This window comes from Equus quagga, chromosome 5, assembly GCF_021613505.1.
Source record: "Equus quagga isolate Etosha38 chromosome 5, UCLA_HA_Equagga_1.0, whole genome shotgun sequence".
Taxonomy (NCBI): Eukaryota; Metazoa; Chordata; class Mammalia; order Perissodactyla; family Equidae; genus Equus; species Equus quagga.
In genome coordinates this window covers 48,408,565-48,427,241 of record NC_060271.1, presented here as the reverse complement: position 1 = coordinate 48,427,241, position 18,677 = coordinate 48,408,565, and the positions used below count along the sequence as shown (strand labels likewise).

The following is an 18,677-nucleotide window of genomic DNA, read 5'->3' as shown; positions in this document are numbered from 1 at the left end:
AGCCAGGGTCTGTGCTCCAGGACAGGGACTGGGTGTCTTAGGCACCTGCCTACTGAGACTCGCAGGGCAGTGCCAACCATGGGGATGTGAGGCATGACCCAGCCAGTGTGGGTAGGGGGTGCTGCCTGCCTGCCCTGTACAGGCTTTAGCTTGGTCCTCCCAACCCCTGCCGAGGTCCACACTATGACTCCTCTTTACAGTGAGAAAACAGGCATGGCTCCACCCACAGGGCTGGGTTGAAAGCGCAGGTCTGAGGCCAGCCACACACTATAGGGAGAAGACAGACCTGCCTGGGCTGCAGCCAGTGGAGCAGGGACTGCTCTTTGCCATGATGGGCCCAGATAAGAAGAGGACACATGCCAGGCAGAGTCCTCTCAGGCACTCCACCTAATGTCGGACCCAAATAGCAGCATCCGATGCTGGGCCACCACAGGCTGCTGCTGCACGCCGCCCAGCCTGCCCCACACCCAGCAGGCGCCACAGCCCCGTGCAGCACTAGCAGAGGCCGTGACAATCAGCGACTGGCCTGGGAAGATACCCTGGAGTCCACCCGGGCCAGAGAGCAAGGGCTGCACTTATGTGTGTGTGTGTGCCTGAAGACGTGCAGGTGCAGTGCACATGTGTTGTGCACATGCGTGTGCATGTCCTGAGTGCTGTGCAACGTGGGCCCTCCCCACAGGGCAGCAGGGTCAGGCAAAGCTCAGGTCCCTAGACCACCTTTTCTGTAAGCCCAGAGCCCCTGCTCTGCCCCACCCCTGAAACATTGCTGGTCTCCCCGGCTCCTCTGGGTATAGCTCCTCTACCTCCAAGCCTAGTGTCAAAGGCCCCCAGGCCAGGCCAGGGAAGGCTGGTCCCTGGGCACCCAGAGGCTAAGTAGGATCTACCATCCCACCCACCAGGGCCCCTGCACACTTGGTGCTGACCCAGCTGTGGCAGCCTATTTGTTTACGGCCTTTCCTCTCTTTTGCATGCACCCTCCTGCAGGCCCAGCTGTGAGCCCTGTCCCCTGGGTCGGGGGGAGCACCTGCCACCATGGAGTGCCCAGGCCTGGTATGCAGCCAACCCAAGGGCTTCCAAAGCTTCCAGGCCTCAGACCCCAGTGGAGGAATGGTCCAGTCCCTCAAGGTGCACTGTTCCCACGCAGGCTGAGAGGCCACATCCCGTACCCCAGCCGCAGGCTGGAGGCCAGGCTGGCCAACGGTCTGCGGGCCTCCTGGTTGGTCTGCAGGGCTGTCCTCAGACTGCCCCCTGGGCTTGCAGATAGAGCCACCTGTGCAATGTTCCCAGCTGCTGACAGTGCCTTCCCAGGGCTGGAGAGAGAAGGTGTTTCTGTGCCTACTCCCCGGGGCACTGTCACCTCCAAGCCCCGCCCACAGGCAGCTGGAGACCCCAGGACCCTCTGGCAGAGACGTTGTGAGTGTTCCTCCTCCCCTCCAGGAGTGGGGTGGGTGCTGAGGGCTTGGGTACAGGCAGGTAACAAGGTCATGGTCAGTGCCAGGTCAGAGCCTGCCTTCTCAGGTCACTGTCAGCCGCAGAGCCTGGTGGTGTCAATCAGGATAACAGCATCCGACATGTGCAAACCTGTGGGGCCCAGGAGAGCAAGGATGGCCCCAGGGGCCCCGGGCTGGCAGGTGAAGACAGGCGAGGTTTTTGCTAAACAAATCCTGCCCCACCCCACCCCAACTCACCATATCTGGGGCCTGCCCGATTTGCCCACTTGCCATCCCTGCCAGAAGCTGCCACCTGCCATGCCAGGCCGGGCTCTCCTGGGCCTCTTGGCTCTCCTGGGCCTCAGGGCAGGTGCCCCATTGTGCCTGACCCAGCAGTTCAGGATGTCAGGGGACTACGTGCTGGGTGGGCTCTTCCCCGTTGGCTTGGCTGAGGGTGCTGGTCTCAGCAACAGGACACAGCCCAATGCCACCGTGTGCACCAGGTAGGGAGGACAGGGGTTGGGGGCAGGGGTGGCCAGGCTTGGGGTGGCTCAGGTCTGGTGTCCCCCTGAGTGGGGTCAAGGTTGTCGGCCACCTGCAGCTCTGCGTGGCCCCAGGTTCTCGTCCCTCGGCCTGCTCTGGGCGCTGGCGGTGCAGATGGCCGTGGAGGAGATCAACAATGGGTCCAGCCTGCTGCCTGGGCTGCGCCTGGGCTATGACTTCTTCGACACGTGCTCAGAGCCCATAATTGCCATGAAGCCCAGCCTCCTGTTCATGGCCAAGGCGGGCAGCAGCAACATCGCCGCCTACTGCGACTACACACAGTACCAGCCCCGTGTGCTGGCCGTCATCGGGCCCCACTCGTCTGAGCTCGCCCTTGTCACCAGCAAGTTCTTCAGCTTCTTCCTCATGCCTCAGGTCCGCCCCCACCTCTCCTGTCCCCCACCCCCACCACCCTTCCCACGGGAGCCCCTTCATCAGGAGGTGCCTCCTGGCCACTGCAGATCAGCTACGGCGCCAGCGCAGAACGGCTGAGCAACCGGGAGGAGTTCCCGTCCTTCTTCCGCACAGTGCCCAGCGACCGCGTGCAGGCGGCAGCCATGGTGGAGCTGCTGCAGGAGTTCCACTGGAACTGGGTGGCTGCCGTGGGCAGTGACGACGAGTATGGCCGGCAGGGCCTAAGCCTCTTCTCTGGCTTGGCCAACATGCGGGGCATCTGCATCGCACATGAGGGCCTGGTGCCCCTGCTCGGCACTGACAGCCGGAAGCTGGGCTCTGTGCACAGCCTGCTGCACCAGGTAAACCAGAGCAGCGTGCAGGTGGTGGTGCTGTTCTCCTCCACCCTTGCCGCCCGCACCCTCTTCAGCCTCAGCATCCGCTGGGGGCTCTTGCCCAAGGTGTGGGTGGCCAGTGAGGCCTGGCTAACCTCAGAACTGGTCATGACGCTGCCTGGCATGGCCCAGGTGGGCACCGTGCTCGGCTTCCTGCACCAGGGTGCCCTGATGCCTGACTTCTCGTCATACGTGCAGACCCGCCTGGCCCTAGCCGCTGACCCTGCCTTCTGTGCCTCACTGAACACCAAGCACCCACCCCTGGAGGGGCACGTGGTGGGGCCGCGCTGCCCCCAGTGTGACCACATCACACTGGAGAATGTGTCCACCACGCTGCTGCACCACCGGACCTTTGCCGCCTATGCAGCTGTATATGGCGTGGCCCAGGCCCTCCACAAAACGCTGCTCTGCAATGCCTCGGGCTGCTCCACGCCCAAGGAGCCTGTGCAGCCCTGGCAGGTGAGGGCATGGGAGCTGTGCAGGTCCCTGCACCTGCCCTGGGCCACTGGGCACCCCTGAGGAGAAGGGATGGCAGTGGGGGGTTCTGGGCTGGAGGCAGTTCCTGGTCCAGCCTGTCCCATCTGCTCCCACCTGCCTGCCAGCTCCTGGACAGCATGTACAACATGACCTTCCGAGCGCGTGGCAAGGTGCTGCGGTTTGACACCACGGGGAACGTAGACATGGACTATGACCTGAAGCTGTGGGTGTGGCGGGGCCCGGTGCCCGAGTTGCGCACTGTGGGCACCTTCAGTGGCCGCCTGCAGCTCCAGCACTCCCGGATGTGCTGGCACACGCCAGGAAACAAGGTGAGCACCAGGCTGTGTCCCCAGCCGCACAGCAGCTCCCCCAAAGCCAGGAGCGAGCTCTGGCCTCACCTAGGGGGCAGCAGAAGGCTGTCCCCAGGTCTCAGGCAGGTGCCCTCAGCAGAGCCGAGCCTAAGCCCTGAGGCCCCCATGCCAGGAGCCCGTATCCCAGTGCTCGCGGGAGTGCGAGGAGGGCCAGGTGCGCCGTGTGAAGGGCTTCCACTCCTGCTGCTACGACTGTGTGGACTGCAAAGCGGGCAGCTACCGGCACAAGCCAGGTGAGCCACCCTCCCAGGTGAGCCACCCTCCCAGCGGGCCTGCACAAGCTGGGGCAGGAGTGGGAGAGGGGACCCACAGGGTCAGGAGCACACGGCTCAGAGGCGGTTCCACTTCTTAAGCCAACTCTGAGGCCAGAGGGGAGCCCATGCCTCTCAGTGTCTGTTCTCTCCTCCCACACCACAGATGACCTCCTCTGCACCCCGTGTGACCAGGACCAGTGGTCCCCTGATCGGAGCACACACTGCTTCCCCCGCAGGCCCAAGTTCCTGGCGTGGGGGGAGCCAGCCGTGCTGGCGCTGCTCGTGCTGCTGGGCCTGGCTTTCAGCCTGGCCCTGACGGCCCTGGGGCTCTTCGTCCAGCACAGGGACAGCCCGCTAGTTCGAGCCTCGGGTGGGCCACGGGCCTGCTTTGGCCTGGCCTGCCTGAGCCTCGTCTGCCTCGGTGTCCTCCTGTTCCCCGGCCGGCCCAGCCCCACCAGCTGCCTGGCCCAGCTGCTGTTGCTCCACCTCCCGCTCACTGGCTGCCTGAGCACACTCTTCCTGCAGGCGGCCGAGATCTTTGTGAAGTCAGAGCTGCCGACGAGCTGGGCGGATTGGCTGCATGGCCGCCTTCGGGGGCCCTGGGCCTGGCTGGTGGTGCTCCTCCCCATGCTGGCTGAGGCAGCACTATGTACCTGGTACCTGGTGGTCTTCCCACCAGAGGTGGTGACAGACTGGCAGGTGCTGCCCACGGAGGCACTGGTGCACTGCCGCGTGCACTCCTGGGTCAGCTTTGGCCTGGTGCATATCACCAACGCTGTGCTGGCCTTCCTCTGCTTCCTGGGCACCTTCCTGGTGCAGAGCCAGCCCGGCCGCTACAACAGTGCCCGTGGCCTCACCTTCGCTATGCTGGCCTACTTCCTCACGTGGATCTCCTTTGTGCCCCTCTTTGCCAACATGCACGTGGCCTACCAGCCCGCCGTGCAGATGGGCACCATCCTCCTCTGTGCCCTGGGCATCCTGGCCACATTCCACCTGCCCAAGTGCTACCTGCTGCTATGGCGGCCGGAGCTCAACACCCCCGAGTTCTTCCTGGGAGAGGGTCCGGGTGATGCCACAGGATGGGGTGGCAGTGCGGGTGGGGAGGAGACTCAGGGCAAAAATAAGTGACTCCCAACCTGGTGACCTCATCCCAGTGAACCCAGACCTAGCTAAGATGCCCCCAAACCAAGTCCCCATACAGCAATCTGCAAACTGTGGCCCGCCTCTGCTGAGACTCCCAGCTCTAGATTCTGACCTCAGGCTGGCTGCTGACACTGCACCAGGGGCCTCAGCCCCGTGGGATCCCATCTCCTGGGACCTCAGAGTCAGGCTCTGTCCCCATCCAGGCCAAGCCCTAGCCAAGTGACCCAGCCCCACTATTTCAGAAACAGGCCCATGGAGGACTCCTCAAGCCCCTGCAGCCCATGCTGAAAGCTCAGAAAGCCCCACCAGACCACTTGAAGGCCAAGCTGGGCATCACTTGTCTGGCTGGGGCCAGCCTGGGGCCAGCCTGGGGCCCCCACCCAGCACCCACTCCAAGCATCACAGAAATGGGAGCTTGGTGGGTGGGCTGGGGCTGCCCGGACCCCTCTGCAGGGGTGCATGCCTGACCGTGCACTCCACTGCAGGACAGAGGTCTGCTCAGCGGGGAGGGGAGCTCCCAGTTTCCTTTTCTTCCTGGCCTGGCTGAGTAGGTAGAATGGGCTCAGCCCGCCACCAGCACCGTGGACAGAGCCCAGGAAGGGTAGTGGTGGGGGTCAGCACCAAGGCCAGCACCAGCCACCAGGACCCCTGGAGCCAAGGAGCCAGGAGCCAGCACCACGGACAGAAGACAGCCTGCCAGGACTTTGGGGGAGCCAGCACCGGGGACAGGGCCTTGTGGCTAAGCTGGGACAGCGAGGACAGCACTGGGCCCAGTGCTGAATCAGCGCTTAGCCAGGCCCTGGGGAGGCTGCACCACCCGTGTGCCCAGTCTCCTGAGGCAGCCTGGTGGGAGAGAGGACACAGGCCACACGTCGGTCCCATAAAATTAAATGCTTTTTAGTGTTTAAAATAGCATTTACACAGAAGCAGCTCTATTAACTATCTGAACAGACCTTCTGACTCGATACAGGATCTACAGCGCAAATGTGTGCAGGCCAGAGATGCCAGGAAGGAAGCAGTGTGCGTGGGTGGGCAGTCACCTGAGGACAGCGAGGAAGGGTGGGCTGGCCGCCCCCTCGCCCCCAGACCCTGCCCCTGCAGCAGCTGTGTACATCCCTGCCCCTCGCCCCTCAGGGTCACGTCCCCCCTCCCACTGGCTGAAACACACCCCTCTCCCATCTCTCCCCTTTGCTGACCCTCCCATACACTTTCAGACATGACCTGTGTCCCAGCATTTGCTCTGAGACCTGGCGTGGGGGGACATGCAAACTCTGCTCCAGCCAGGTCCAGGGAGACGGCTGACTTGGCTGCCACCTCCTCCAGAGCACACAGGCAGGCAATAAATAAATAAATTAGATCCTACTCTGGGCAGCCACACAGGGGCCTGGGGGTTGATTCTGCCCCCAAGAGTGTCCCCGAGCCTGGGCAAGATGGGCAGGGCCCACAAACTGGGTAAGGAGGGGGTCCAGGCCCAGCAGCCACCTCTTAGCTCGGTCTGGGGCCCTGTGCGCAGCTCTGTGGGCAAATAGGGGTCCCTAAGCCGCACATCAAGGGGAGCAGGTCAGACCCGCCTGAGCACAAGGCAATGGAGTCCCCACCAGGGTCTGCATGGACACAAGCTGCTCTTTCCGGAAGTGGACAGGCTGCCGGGGCCAGATCATGGTGGTTCGGGCTGCCATCAACCCTTCCCCTCCAGCCTGCTCCCACCCTCTGTCCAGGCCCAAACCCCACAGCACAGCCCCTTGTGCGCGTGGAAGCACAGGCTGGCGTGACGCAGGACGGCCCCCACTAAGGCAAGCCCACACAAGCTCCAGGTGCAGCGCCCTCCTGCAGGGCCGGGCTGAAGGCACTCTCTCCTCGGTCACATGATGTCAACGAAGAACTCACAGGGGTTCCCCATGGCCTTCTGGAAAGACTGGCGGCTGCCTGTCAGCTCTGGGGGGACAGCAGCCAGCTCCCGAACAGGCGGCCCCCCAGGCGGCCCACCCACTACCGAGTAGGCCTTCGTCAGGGGGTGCAGTGGGGGGAGCCCCGGGGCAGCGGCTGAGGCCTGGCTGCGTGGGCTGCTGCCACAGCTGAGCTGGCTAGCCGGACGCTCCCGCCAGCCACTGCCACCCACCCCACTTGGCGCTGTGTGATCCGACTCGCTGCCGCTGCCCCCAGCTCCAGCCGCCCGGTGCTCCTTTTCTCGGCCCAGTGCCCGCCGGCTGCTCCCGCCGGCGCTCCGGGTGGACCCACTGCTTTTGCTTCCTGGGGTTGAGAAGTGGGGAGAGGACAGTCAGTCAGGCCCTGCCACTTCCAGGACAACTGGCCATCGCCAGAGCAACCAGGGCCAGAACCTGGTGGCCCTGAGATGGGGTGGGGGTGGGAGGGGGACAGCCATGCAGACACAAGGGTAGAGCCTGCCCCACCCAGAGAAGTAAGAGCAGCTGCAGCAGGCGAGGCAGGGACAGTGGCAGGCAGGTGGGGATGCTCCAGGGCCAACTCGATGCCCCCACGCCTCACCCCAATGCCTGAACCGAGGGCCTGGTCTTGCAGCTGAGAAACCAAGGCACAAAGAAGGGCCTGTGTGCTTGGCACTCCGGTCAGCCATCCTGGGCTCCCCACCCAAAGACCCACCTTCCATCCGACCCCGGGGCCCTGGCCAGCTACTCAGCTCAGCCCCTGTCCTGGGTTCCCAGGAAGTGCTGTGAAGGCTAGCTGGCTGGGGACATGCCATGAGGGACACTGGGCAAGACCCTGGCTTACCGGCCCCAAGGGTCCATTCTGCTAGTCCTTCAGTCTAAGGCTTGCTCAGCACAAAGCAAGGGATAGCACGAGTTACACACCAGGCCCGACCTGGGCACCACACCTACCTGCCAGGGCACGCCGCCACCAGTGGGGCCTGCCCAGGGTCACAGGCGGCCAACACAGCCTCCCCTCGGGAACTGCTGCCCTCCAACCCACTCTCCTGTCTCTTCCATCCCTTCTGGGTTGCTGGGCCAGCCGCCTGACCTCTCCCCAGACCCTATGGGCATGCACCCACTGGCCTCACAGACCCCCAGGCAGACTAAGGCTACTGTCCCAACAAGTCCCCTCCTCAGGGACGCCCCTCGACCTTCCCTCTCAGCTCCCCACACATCCCAGCACGGAGACATAGTTGTCTGTGAAAGTGTCCACCTCTGGCTCCCTGCGGGGCTGCCATCACTGGAGGGAGGCGTCTGTCCTCTACTGTGTCCTCTCCCTCACCATCTCCTGGCCTCTTGCCTCAGCCACAGATGGAACATCGGCCCACCCCCCCAACCACTGAAGCCTCTGGGTTCCTTCTCCACATCCCCCTCAACACTCACCCCTTCCAGAAGAAGCCCACCCGGGCCAAGCACAGAGCAGGCAGGAGCACACAGGGCAGGGGGCGGGCACGCTGGGCAGGGCCAGGTGGTGGGGACGCAGGGAGCTGGGCGCCGGGCAGGCTCTCACCTTCACTCTGCTGACTCCCAGCACTGCCGCTGCCGTAGCTGAAGCTGGGGTCCTGGTATGCGGGCGGGAAGCAGGGCGGGGGCCCCGGGTACTGGTAGGGGTAACCCTGACCCAGGGGCCAGGGAGCGGCCGGGTGGGGCAGCGGGGCCAGCGTGTCCTGCTCTGAGGCCCCACTGGAGCCACTGTTGAGGTTCAGGGCCGCGAGATCTGGCAGGAGGGGAGGGTGGGTGAGAGTGGGCTGGGAAGGCCCTCCGGGCATCCCTGCCCCGCAGCCCCCAACTCACTGCTGCACAGGTCCCCGAAGACGTAGTAGCACTGCTCGGAGAAGGTGATCTTGTTCACGGTGTGCCGCAGGAAACCACGCTTCAGCATGCTGCTGGCGTACTTCCGCGCCTCCCGCCGCTCCTTGAAGCCCTCCACGTGTGTGTACAGCCAGTCCACCACATCCGCCCCTGCCCGCACGAAGAATCAGCACATGGCAGGGGTGCCCCACCCTGCCCTGCCCCCACTGCCAGGGAGCAGACCACTCACCGATGACGGCGTTGGCGATGGTGATCTTGAGCCACATACGGTCGCGGATCTCCAGGCCGGAGTCTGGTAGCTGCATGACCCGAACGATGGCGCCCATGTCACTCTTCACGGTCAATGGCGCCTCTTCCAGCTCTGCAAGGCACGGCCCCCTCCTCAGCCCCAAGTGCTGACGGGCAGGGGGCGGGCTCGGGAGGGACCCTAGGCCCCGCCTGCTGCACCCCCGGCTCTGGGCAGCATGCGGCCGGGGAGCCCAGGCCCTGAAGCCCAGTGACTGTGGGGTCCGCCCCCACCGCTCGATGGACCCCACAGGGTCTGGGGGTGGGCGTGGCGGGGACTGGACCTTCGTCTGCTACTCCTGCAGATGCTTCATCAGGATCTTGGGCCCAAACCAAGGCGAGGCAACCCCCATGCAGACCAGACCCCACAGGGGACCGGGCCTCTTGCACTGCCCTCCTCTGCCAGCTCAGGGCTGTTAGTCGTGTTAGCGGCAGGAAAGCAGGGTGGGGGCCACGTGTGCACCCGCCTCTCCCCAGCCCTGCCACAGCAGACAGTGGATGGCCAGGCAGGGCCCTGGGGGCTGGCCTGGCCCCTCCAGGCACTTTTAACTCCCGCCACATAGACAGCAAACTGGGAGGGTGTGCGTGAGGGTGCACACGTGTGGCGGTGCCGGGTCAGACACGCGTGTCAGCACCGCATCCGTGCAGGTGGACCTGGCACAGCACTGGAGGCTGGGGCGGCCAGCGGGTGTGACTGCACTGGCGGGCACCTCGGCCTGGCCTGTGGCCCCAGTGCCTCAATTCCCTGATCTCATGAGCTGCCACTTACGTGCAGCGCCGGGCACAGAGCTGGTTAGTGAGGAGGAGCTGGTGCGCGAGACGGCGCTGGAGCAGGGGCTCGTACCGTAGCGGGGCAGGGCTCCAGTCAGCGCCGCTGTGTGGGACAGCCAGGCGGCTGGGTCGATGGGCCGAACTGGGTCAGCTGGGTGGCCACCGCGTGGCAGCAGACAGACAGACGAATGGACAGACGCATGGACGGTGAGGGAGAAGCAGAGCACAGGGGCACAGAGGAGAGAGACCCTTCAGGCTGGGCTGGCGCCCCGACCCCAGCCCCACCAGCCCCGTGGGCTCACTCACCCCTTGGGATGGTGAAGTAGCTCCGGGGGGTCGGGTCCCAGCACTTAGCCACCGTGAGGCTGATGGGCCTGCGGGGTGGGGCGCGGCAGGTCACACAGGTGAGGCCTCACGTGCTCCCCCACCCACCCGCATCCCCCGTGCCTCACCCTGTCTGGGACACGATCTCCCGCAGCATCCGCACGGCGTCGTCATTGCTCATGTTCTCAAAGTTGACGTCATTCACCTGGGGGATGAGGGGTTCAGCATGGTGGGGTGGGGGTGCTGACCTCTGGGCCCCCCAGCAGCTCCCTGCAACCTCGCACCTGCAGCAGCATGTCACCAGGCTCGATGCGGCCATCGGCGGCCACAGCCCCGCCCTTCATGATGGAGCCGATGTAGATGCCGCCGTCGCCCCGGTCGTTGCTCTGGCCCACAATGCTGATGCCCAAGAAATGGTGCCTCTCTACAGGGGGCAGGAGATGAGCAGGCACCCCACCCAGGGACCCCCTCCCAGGGACCCCAGCACACAGGGACCCCCACGCCCAGGGACCCCTGCCCTGCTGAGTGGCCCCCACCCCACTGAGTGGCCCCACTGAGGTCTCACCCATATTGAGCGTGACGGTGATGATATTCAGGGACATAGTGGAGTCTGTGATGCTGCTGAAAGAGGAGGCCTGGGGAGGGGCACCAGGAGAGGGACTGTGAGCAGGGGCTGCATGAAGCCCAGACCCCCCACACCGGCCACCACCTACACGGTCCGTCTGCCGCATGCGCTGCTTCCGCCGCCGGCGCTTGTGCTTCCGGATGAGCCGGGAGGAGGTGCTCTGCTCCGTGGAGCTGCTCAGCCTAGGGGGCAGGTAGGTGAGGGGCCAGGCTGGAGGCTGCAGGGCTGAGGGAGGGCAGAGAACAGGGTGCCCCCGCCCCCCTTCACACTGTCGAGGACACTGAAGCCTGAGTAGTCAGGGCAGGATGGGAGGCAGGAGGGTCGGGCGGGGCCGACCCCAGGAGACACAGGTCCTGGATGGGGTTTGCTCAGAAGGCTCAGCTCCTGGTTAGACACACCCCCACGGTGCACACATGACACACACAAACCCCACACCTATATGGATTGCTACTCTCTGGCACACATGGAGATACAAACACCACGTTGGCTAGCATGGCCACCTGCACATGCACACACTCATGTGTGCACAAAGTGCACTTGGCCAGACACACAGGCATGCACACACATTTACACACAGCTATGTACACACACCCACGTGCACACACATCTATGTACACAGACCCATGCGTACATACCCATACACACAACCCACGTCCACACAAACATGCACAAACACCTGTAACACCCGTGCATGCACACGGTCCACGCACACACACATGTGCACAACACACCCACAGGCACACACATACATGCTCATGTGCATGACACACCCACACACACATGCGCGCACGCATGCCTGCGCACCGGCTTGTGTTGTCATCCTCGTCTGAGTCGATGAAGCTGCTGGACTCGAGTTCACTGCTCAGCACAGTGGACGTGCTGTCAGGGGGCAGCCCTAGGTCCCGCCGCCGGTCCCCCCTAAGGTGCCCGTTGGTCCGGGTGGCTGTAGGGACAGCAGGGAGGGAAGCTGGCCATGGGGTCCACTGGAGGTCTCAGGCAATCTGTGTGGCCTCGAGTACTGTTGACCAAGGAGCTGGTAGGGTCTCTACGGGGGTGCTGAGGGGACACTGGGGTCCCATGCAGTGGGGCCTGGGGCCTCTGCCCAGGGACCCCACTGGTGGAGGGCAGTACCCAAGTGTCAGCAGGGACCTGGGGTGTACCACAGGGCCCCAGGGAGGTCTGGGGTATGGCCTTGTTACCCTCTTCACGGTTCCGGCGTCGGACTCGCTCCCGCCGGTGGCTGACCATGGACTCTGTGCTGGTCTCGTTGTCCATCCCATCACGGCTGCTGGCCACATTTGGGCTGTGCCAACAAGAGGAGGGTGGGCTGGGGCAGGCGGGCCAACAGCACCTCAGACACCATCAGCTCCTCACCTCCCTTCACCCAGTGGAACCCCAACCCTCACCTCTCTGCCCCTCCTCTGCTGACCAGCTCCTACTGATTTTGGGTCCCTGCTCAGCTGCCCCCCCTCCCCACCAGGGGCCTGGCAGGCAGCAGGCCCTCAGGACCACTGGGCTCAGCACCCCCCAGAGTCCTTACTGGAAGGAGGGGGGCCGGGAGTCCCCGATGCCGCCTGTCCGCTCAAGAGGCGGGGGCAGGTCTGCGTGACCATCAGTGCCCTGAGACCCTGCGTCTGAGTGTGCGCCCTCGGCCAGCACGAGCTGTGGAGGGGAGTAAAAGCTCAGGGATTCCCATGGCCTCCAGGCCACCCCCAGCAGAGCGCCTAGGGCACAGGTGACCAGCCTCCTCCCACCCACTGCCCACACCCACTCGCCCAAGCCCAGCTCTCCCCTCTGCAACACAGGGACCACCCCTACCCCGGCTGAGCAGCCTCTGCCAACGTCCCACACACTCACCCAGGAGACCACACGGCCGTTGAAACAAGGCAGCTTGGCATTATCATCGGAGATCTCCTCCTTCACCACCCTGCCGGCAGACGCGGCTGTGAGACCACCCAAACTGGAGCTGGCTCCCACCAGTGGGCTCCAGGGGTAAGACCCCCCCACCCCCACCCCTGCCCAGGGCACGTGCCACATGCCCAGATATCAGTCTATGTGGATGCCCCTGCCTCACACACTCTCTTCCTGGGGACACTTATCATCCTCCTGAGGACACTTCTCAGGGCCCAGGTCCAAGGGGGTCCAGACCCCAACCCTCTGGCACTGGGAGGGGCACCACCTATAGCACCCTATAACATCTACCTTGTCTGTGGCCCCATGGAGTGTGGGTCTGTGAGGGTGAGGTCTGTCTGGCTCCTTCCCTGCAACCCCCTCTGCCCAGAACAGGGCCTGGCTCACAGCACAGAAGTGAGGGAGATCAGACTCCAGATACACAGGCAGGTCAAGATGGCAGGGCACACAGACCCCCCACACACATACACACCCCCACTTCAAAGGCAGGCCACCACCCTCCAGGCCCATCTGCTTGGCCAGGGAGACAAACAGCTCCCCGCTGGCTGCAGCAGCCCAACTCAAGACCTGGAAAGGCACAGAGCCAGCTGGGCCCACTGAGAAGTCTCAGCCCCCCAAAGTCAGCGAGTCCCACTAGCTGCTCCCACTACCCAGCAACCAGCCCACTGGCCTGTGTCTTAGTGCTGCCCAGAGTCAGGTGGGCTTGGGCTTTACAGAAGGCAGAACACAGAGAGCCGGGGCAATGATGAGACTGGGGTCGGAAACAGGTCGGGGGAGTCTAGGTGTCAGGTTCAAAGGGGTGAGGAGGGCAGCAGCCACCATAGCTTGGTGGAGAGAAGCTGTGGGGCAGGGCAGGCAGTGGCTGTGGCCCAGACACGCCCCACACTGTGGCCTCCTGGAGGCCCAGGGAGCAGGGCAGGCTCTGCAGCAGGAGGCAGCCCCCACGGCCCGGCCCCCAGAGTCCAGCCCTGCCCAGCACAGTGGGATTTCCATGCCCAGGACTTGAGCCCAGTGGAGAAATGGGAGCCAGGAGACTCAGCAGGAAGCAGCTTCATGGCCTGCTGGGGCTGGACGCCTCAACTTGGCCAGTCCTGGGCAGCAGCTGGTGGCAGGAGGCCCCCAGGGAGCTGGACCCCACACTCCCACCAAGGGAGCAAGGCCCTGGTCCACCCCATGCACCAGGAGGGGACCCCAGATCTCGGGGAAGAGTGGACAGAGGAGACAGGGCCGGCTTGGGAGGGAGGAGGCACCCAGCCAGGGTCCTGCGGCAGCCCCCCCAGACACTTCCCAGGGCCAGCCATATACGCACAGATGAGGTGAACGCCCCCAAAGGACAGAAAGGGTCATTTCTCAGGACCCTCCTCTCCCCACTGAGGAGCCAACCCCATGTCTGCTGCCCTCATTCATGCGCCACAGCCCTGCAGAGCTGAGCTTCCAGGAGAGGCTGTGACCTGGCCCAGGTCTCGGCTAAGGAGGCCACGTGGGGGGCTGTCACCACAGGAAGACCCAGGGCTGCTGGCTGCAGCTGACAGACAGAGGCCCTCCCAGGGGCCGAGGGGACGGAGAGCACCGTCTCCGAGTGGCTGCAGCAACAGAAACCAGGGAAGGACCTGGTTCCCGCCGCACAGCCCAACTGGCCTGGCCAACAGCCTCCCAGCCACACCCAAGGCCCAGCCCTTTTTGACTCACTCACAGGGAGGCAGATGAGCACCCCTGGCCCCCACTGCAGGGCCCGCCAGGTTCCACCAGAGGCAGACACCCAGGCTTGGGGGCCCAGGAGCTCCCAAAGCCCCGCTGCCCACCGGGCCAGAGCCTCGATGACCCATCACCCACGGCTGCCCGAGGCCTCTGCACCCCCACCCCTGCGTGGACACCCTTCCCAGGGCTCACAGGCCCTGCCTCCCTGGGCCTTCTCAGCCTGAGGAGCCCAAGTCCTCCAACCTGCGCGGCAGAGCATTCTGCCTTCCGCCTGGGGGTCAGGGCACTGGGGGCACCATAGGCCCCAGCTCAGCTAGGCCAGGACACTAGAGAGGGAGGGGGTAGGTGCCAGGGCTCCTAGGACAAATGGCATGGGTGCTCTCCTTGGGGTGTACGATGCTGCCCACTGGTGGTCAGCACCATCTCCCAGGAGCCCCAGGGTAGGGACAAGGTTGGGGGTGGGGATGGGGGTGGGAGTGGGAGAGGCCTCCACCAAGCACAGAAACGCTTCCAAACAGCCCCGGGGCCACCTCCTGGGCCGGGTCTTGCTGAGTGGGAGAGCAGACCTCATGAGCAGTCTCCACCAGCCTTAGGGGCAGCCTCCTAGGGGCACCCCCGTTGGCATCTCGCTCCTAACCTCAGAATTCCTAGCAAGATCCCAGTTAACCTAGAACTGTGGCTGCCCAGCCCCGCCCGCCACCCCCGCAGACTCGCCCAGGCGAGGAATCTGCTCAGAGCAGGGCCCTTGAAGCAAGTGCAGCCACGGGCCAGGAGGACCCACAGGGCTCCCAGAGGCCACAGCACGCCACAGGCCAGCCCTTCCCAGTGGGACGGCCCCAATTGCATCCCCAGAGGCACCAGATCGCCCCGTCCTCCCACCTCGAAGCAGGAAGTTGGCAGAGTGCGCTGGGTGTGACGGGGGAGGAAGGGCCATCCCTGGGCCCTCAGAGTCCCCTGCGTGCCCCTAAGAGTCGGGGTCCTCAGCTCCTACTGAGCCTTCACCTGTCCCCTCACGGCCTCCTGACCCCAGAGCTGGCCACTCCTCGTCCAGCCTGTCCATAGGTGGTCCTGAGCCCCCCAGGCTCTGCAGGCTCCAGGGCGAGGGGGGTCCCAGTCCTCCAGGCCCCCACAAGCTCCAGGGGATGACCTGTCTGGACTCTCCCGACACCGCGGGGGGCACTGACCCCAGACGGCACCTGTGGAGGGGAAAGTGGGAGCTCACCCAGCCAGTCCGGACCAGGCCAAGTGCCCAGCCCCGCCCCGCAGCCCTCACACCATGCCACTGAGGGCCTCGGGCAGGTGGCCTCAGAGACTGGAGCTCCTGGCCCAGACATGGAGGAGCTGGGGCCTCTGCCAGGCAGAAGAGCTAAGTGTCCCATCTGGCCAGGCCTGGAAGCAGCAAGGTGGCCCTGGCAGTGGGGAGACTGTGGGCACAACACCCCAACTTCTGCCTCACAGCCCGGAGGCCAGGCCAGGCCCTCCTGCACTGCTGCCCCCCAAATGCCACAGGCCCAGAGACCTCCCCAGCTTTGCTGGGTCAGAATAGCCATGACCTGCATGAGAAAAGCAGGATGTGAACGCAGGACCCCCAACACTTGGCCAAAGATGCCTGTGGGCCATGGCCACACCTCAGACTCCCCCTTCTCTTACTAGGTGGCCAGCTATGGCCAGGAACAGAGGCTTGAGGAACTCAGGGCCCATCCCACAGAGGGATGGGCGGCTGGGGTAGGAGGCCCCCAATCTGAGGCCACCCCTCTCATGGGGGAGGCCACTGCCCCAGCCAAGTCAGGACCTCCTCTCCCTTCCCCCAATCTCCAGCTACATCCCTAGTACCCAGGGTGAGCCTTCAGTTCATGTTTACACTAAAGTGTGAGTGACTGATCAGCTCGTCCCAGAGGGAATTTATTCTACTGAACAAATGATTCTACAGAATAAACAGAGCTTAGAGCTCTGCAGGGAAATCTCAGGGGAGGGGAGAAAGGAGGCAGTTGATAGTGGTCCTCTCCCAGGTCCCTGAGGCCACTAGCCAGAGGTCTGGGGAGGAGGTAAGCTGAGCCTCCCCATTCTGTCTGCCCACTGCGCTTCCAGCGTCACCCCAATCCATCCCCCTGTGCCAGCCCAGCCTCAGTGGCTGCCCCCTACCCAGTCCAGTTCCTTCCCCCATCCCAGCCATTCCCAGGCCTGCCTAGACCACCAAAAGAACTCCTAGTCCTGCTTCAAGACCCAGATCTGGGACAGCCCAGTAGCGCAGCAGTTAAGTGCGCACATTCCACTTCGGTGGCCTGGGGTTCACCAGTTCAGATCCCGGGTTCGGACATGGCACCACTTGTTACACCATGCTGTGGTAGGCGTCCCACGTATAAAGTAGAGGAAGATGGGCATGGGTGTTAGCTCAGGGCCAGTCTTCCTCAGCAAAAAGAGGAGGATTGGCAGCAGTTAGCTCAGAGCTAATCTTCCTCAAAAAAAAAAAGAAAAAGACCCAGATCTGCCTACCTACCCACCTCCTAGGTCAAGGCACCCACGGGTCCTACAAATCCAACAGACCCAGCCTCTGCTGGGAGTGCATGTGGGGTGTGGGTTTCTGCAGCTTACGGGCAGCCCGCAGAGGCTATCAGATACAGGAGCAGGTGGCAGGCCCCTCAAGATGCATGCCACAGCATGGCGCGAGAGCAGCAACCTGTGGGGCTGGGCGCACATCTGGCCACACACTGCTGGCTTGAGTTTGTGGCAGGGAGCACTTGCAACGTTGGGGTAATTTTTGTTAAAATAATAAACTAAGTTGAAAACAAAAACACCCTTTCACACACCCGATGCTCACAGCCAAAGCAACCCGAACTCAGAGGAGTCGAGACTGAGACGGCCCAGGGAGGGCAAGGGAGGCGACCGGACCAGACTCCCTACAACACCCACGCCAAGAAGCCCGCCTGGTGGCAGCTCCTGAGCTGAGCTGGCAGGAAGGCCAGCCAGGCAGGGCCGGGGGCGCCCGGCCTTCTGAGGCGGCCAAGGACACACCCTCCTCTCTCTGCCTCTCCCTGGTGGCAGGCCCAGGAGAGTCCAGTTGTCCAAATGTCTCTCAGGCCCCCCTGAAAACCACAGAGTGGCCCCAGCTTGACCTGACCTGGCGCTGCCCAGGGCCTGTGCAAACCACAGAATCCAGGAAACGCCTCAATGTCAAAGTCCTGAGACGCAGCCACACACAAGGACATGGCTGCCCGAGGGTGGCCGGGCACACCTGCTAGGCCCACGAGGCCTCTGGGCCCCCCCAGCATTGCCGAGCCAGGGACTCAGGTTACCTGAGGCTCTGCTGGGTCAGGCCTCGCGCAGACAGCCAGCCTCCTGCTCACCGTCCCACAGGCCCAGCCCCGTGCAAGTGAGGAGTCCCCTCAGCTGAGACGGCCACCACTAAGGCCGGAAGGGGGGACACTAAGCCAGAGGCTGCCTTGAGTCAACGGAGGGACTGGGCTGCTCTCAGGAAGTCCAGTGCTGTGTGGTTCAGCAGGGACAGAGGCCCAGCGGTCAGCAACCCCAGGGCAAGGGTGGGCGGAAAGATGCCCCATGGTCCCCAGTGACCCTTGACCTCTGCCCTGTCCTCAGGACTGTGGAGGAGGAGGAGGGAGCTAAGGGGAGGTCGTCTTGAGCCTCTGGAAACTTCTGCAGACCCCAGCAGACAGATCTGTGCCGCTGCTCCAGATCACCTGGTTTCCTCCAGGCTTCCTAGGGGACCCTGCCCCCACGCCCCCTTCCCGGGACACTCTGACACTCCTCTGACCTCAGGCCCCCTGAATCACAAGCCCTCCAGGCAGGCCTTGAGCACAGAAGGGGGGCAGCAGGACCCTGAGTCTGATTGGTGCCATGGTGGGACTTTGGAGTCGCCCTGCCCTGGGCCACGGACCTTGACCCGCAGGTCACATACACTCAGGCACACAGGACTCGGCCCAGGGTGGGCAGAGAAGCCAAGACCCTCCTCTGCCCACCGTCCAGAGCTCTCAGGCTGCTGGGCAGGCAGCTCAGGGCACAGCCTGGCGGGACATACACCACACCGGGGCGCCGAGGCACTCAGGATCCCAAGGCCCTGCCCGGGCGCAGGCAGGTGCCCCCATGCCCGCGCCCAGGCCCCGCGGCCCACTGACCCGAAGTCCTGGTCCATGGACTTGAAGAAGAATTTGTAGGCGTGCACGGGCCGGTTGCTGAGCACGTTCTTGAAGTCGGCCAGCGTGACGCGCTCGGGCGCCACGGGCAGCTTGACCAGGTACGGCGTCTCCTCCTCGTCCATGTGATAGATGATCTTGGTCTCCGCCA

The 18,677-nt window shown here is 64.1% G+C and overlaps 2 protein-coding genes across 3 annotated transcripts; one reads left to right on the top strand and one right to left on the bottom strand.

Moving 5' to 3' along the window:
- Positions 1 to 136: 136 nt before the first annotated feature.
- TAS1R3 (taste 1 receptor member 3) lies at positions 137 to 5,745 on the top strand. Of its 2 annotated transcripts, XM_046663349.1 has the most exons (7): positions 137 to 1,933; positions 2,048 to 2,348; positions 2,435 to 2,728; positions 2,960 to 3,220; positions 3,364 to 3,567; positions 3,722 to 3,842; positions 4,027 to 5,745. In XM_046663349.1, exons 1-7 carry the CDS (start codon positions 969 to 971, stop codon positions 4,989 to 4,991), a joined length of 3,111 nt encoding a protein of 1,036 aa, XP_046519305.1. In that variant the 5' UTR covers positions 137 to 968; the 3' UTR covers positions 4,992 to 5,745. The 2 variants fall into 2 exon arrangements, with proteins under 2 accessions (XP_046519305.1, XP_046519304.1); XM_046663348.1 differs by having other exon boundaries at positions 2,435 to 3,220.
- A 137-nt stretch (positions 5,746 to 5,882) lies between these two features.
- Positions 5,883 to 18,675, bottom strand: DVL1 (dishevelled segment polarity protein 1; the record flags this gene model as incomplete). Its single annotated transcript, XM_046661789.1, has 15 exons — positions 5,883 to 7,256; positions 8,463 to 8,669; positions 8,747 to 8,914; positions 8,994 to 9,125; positions 9,894 to 9,971; positions 10,127 to 10,194; positions 10,273 to 10,349; positions 10,429 to 10,568; positions 10,710 to 10,779; positions 10,858 to 10,951; positions 11,574 to 11,712; positions 11,969 to 12,072; positions 12,310 to 12,431; positions 12,627 to 12,696; positions 18,509 to 18,675. Coding segments are annotated over 15 exons (2,025 nt in total), but the record flags the coding sequence as incomplete, so codon positions are not given.
- Between the last annotated feature and the right edge of the window lie 2 nt (positions 18,676 to 18,677).

Coding starts and splice junctions, on each gene's coding strand:
- TAS1R3 (XM_046663348.1), top strand. CDS start 969: ATGCACCCTCCTGCAGGCCCAGCTGTGAGCCCTGTCCCCTGGGTCGGG. Junction 2,349..2,434: donor GCTTCTTCCTCATGCCTCAG/GTCCGCCCCCAC, acceptor TGGCCACTGCAG/ATCAGCTACGGCGCCAGCGC. Junction 3,843..4,026: donor CAGCTACCGGCACAAGCCAG/GTGAGCCACCCT, acceptor CCCACACCACAG/ATGACCTCCTCTGCACCCCG.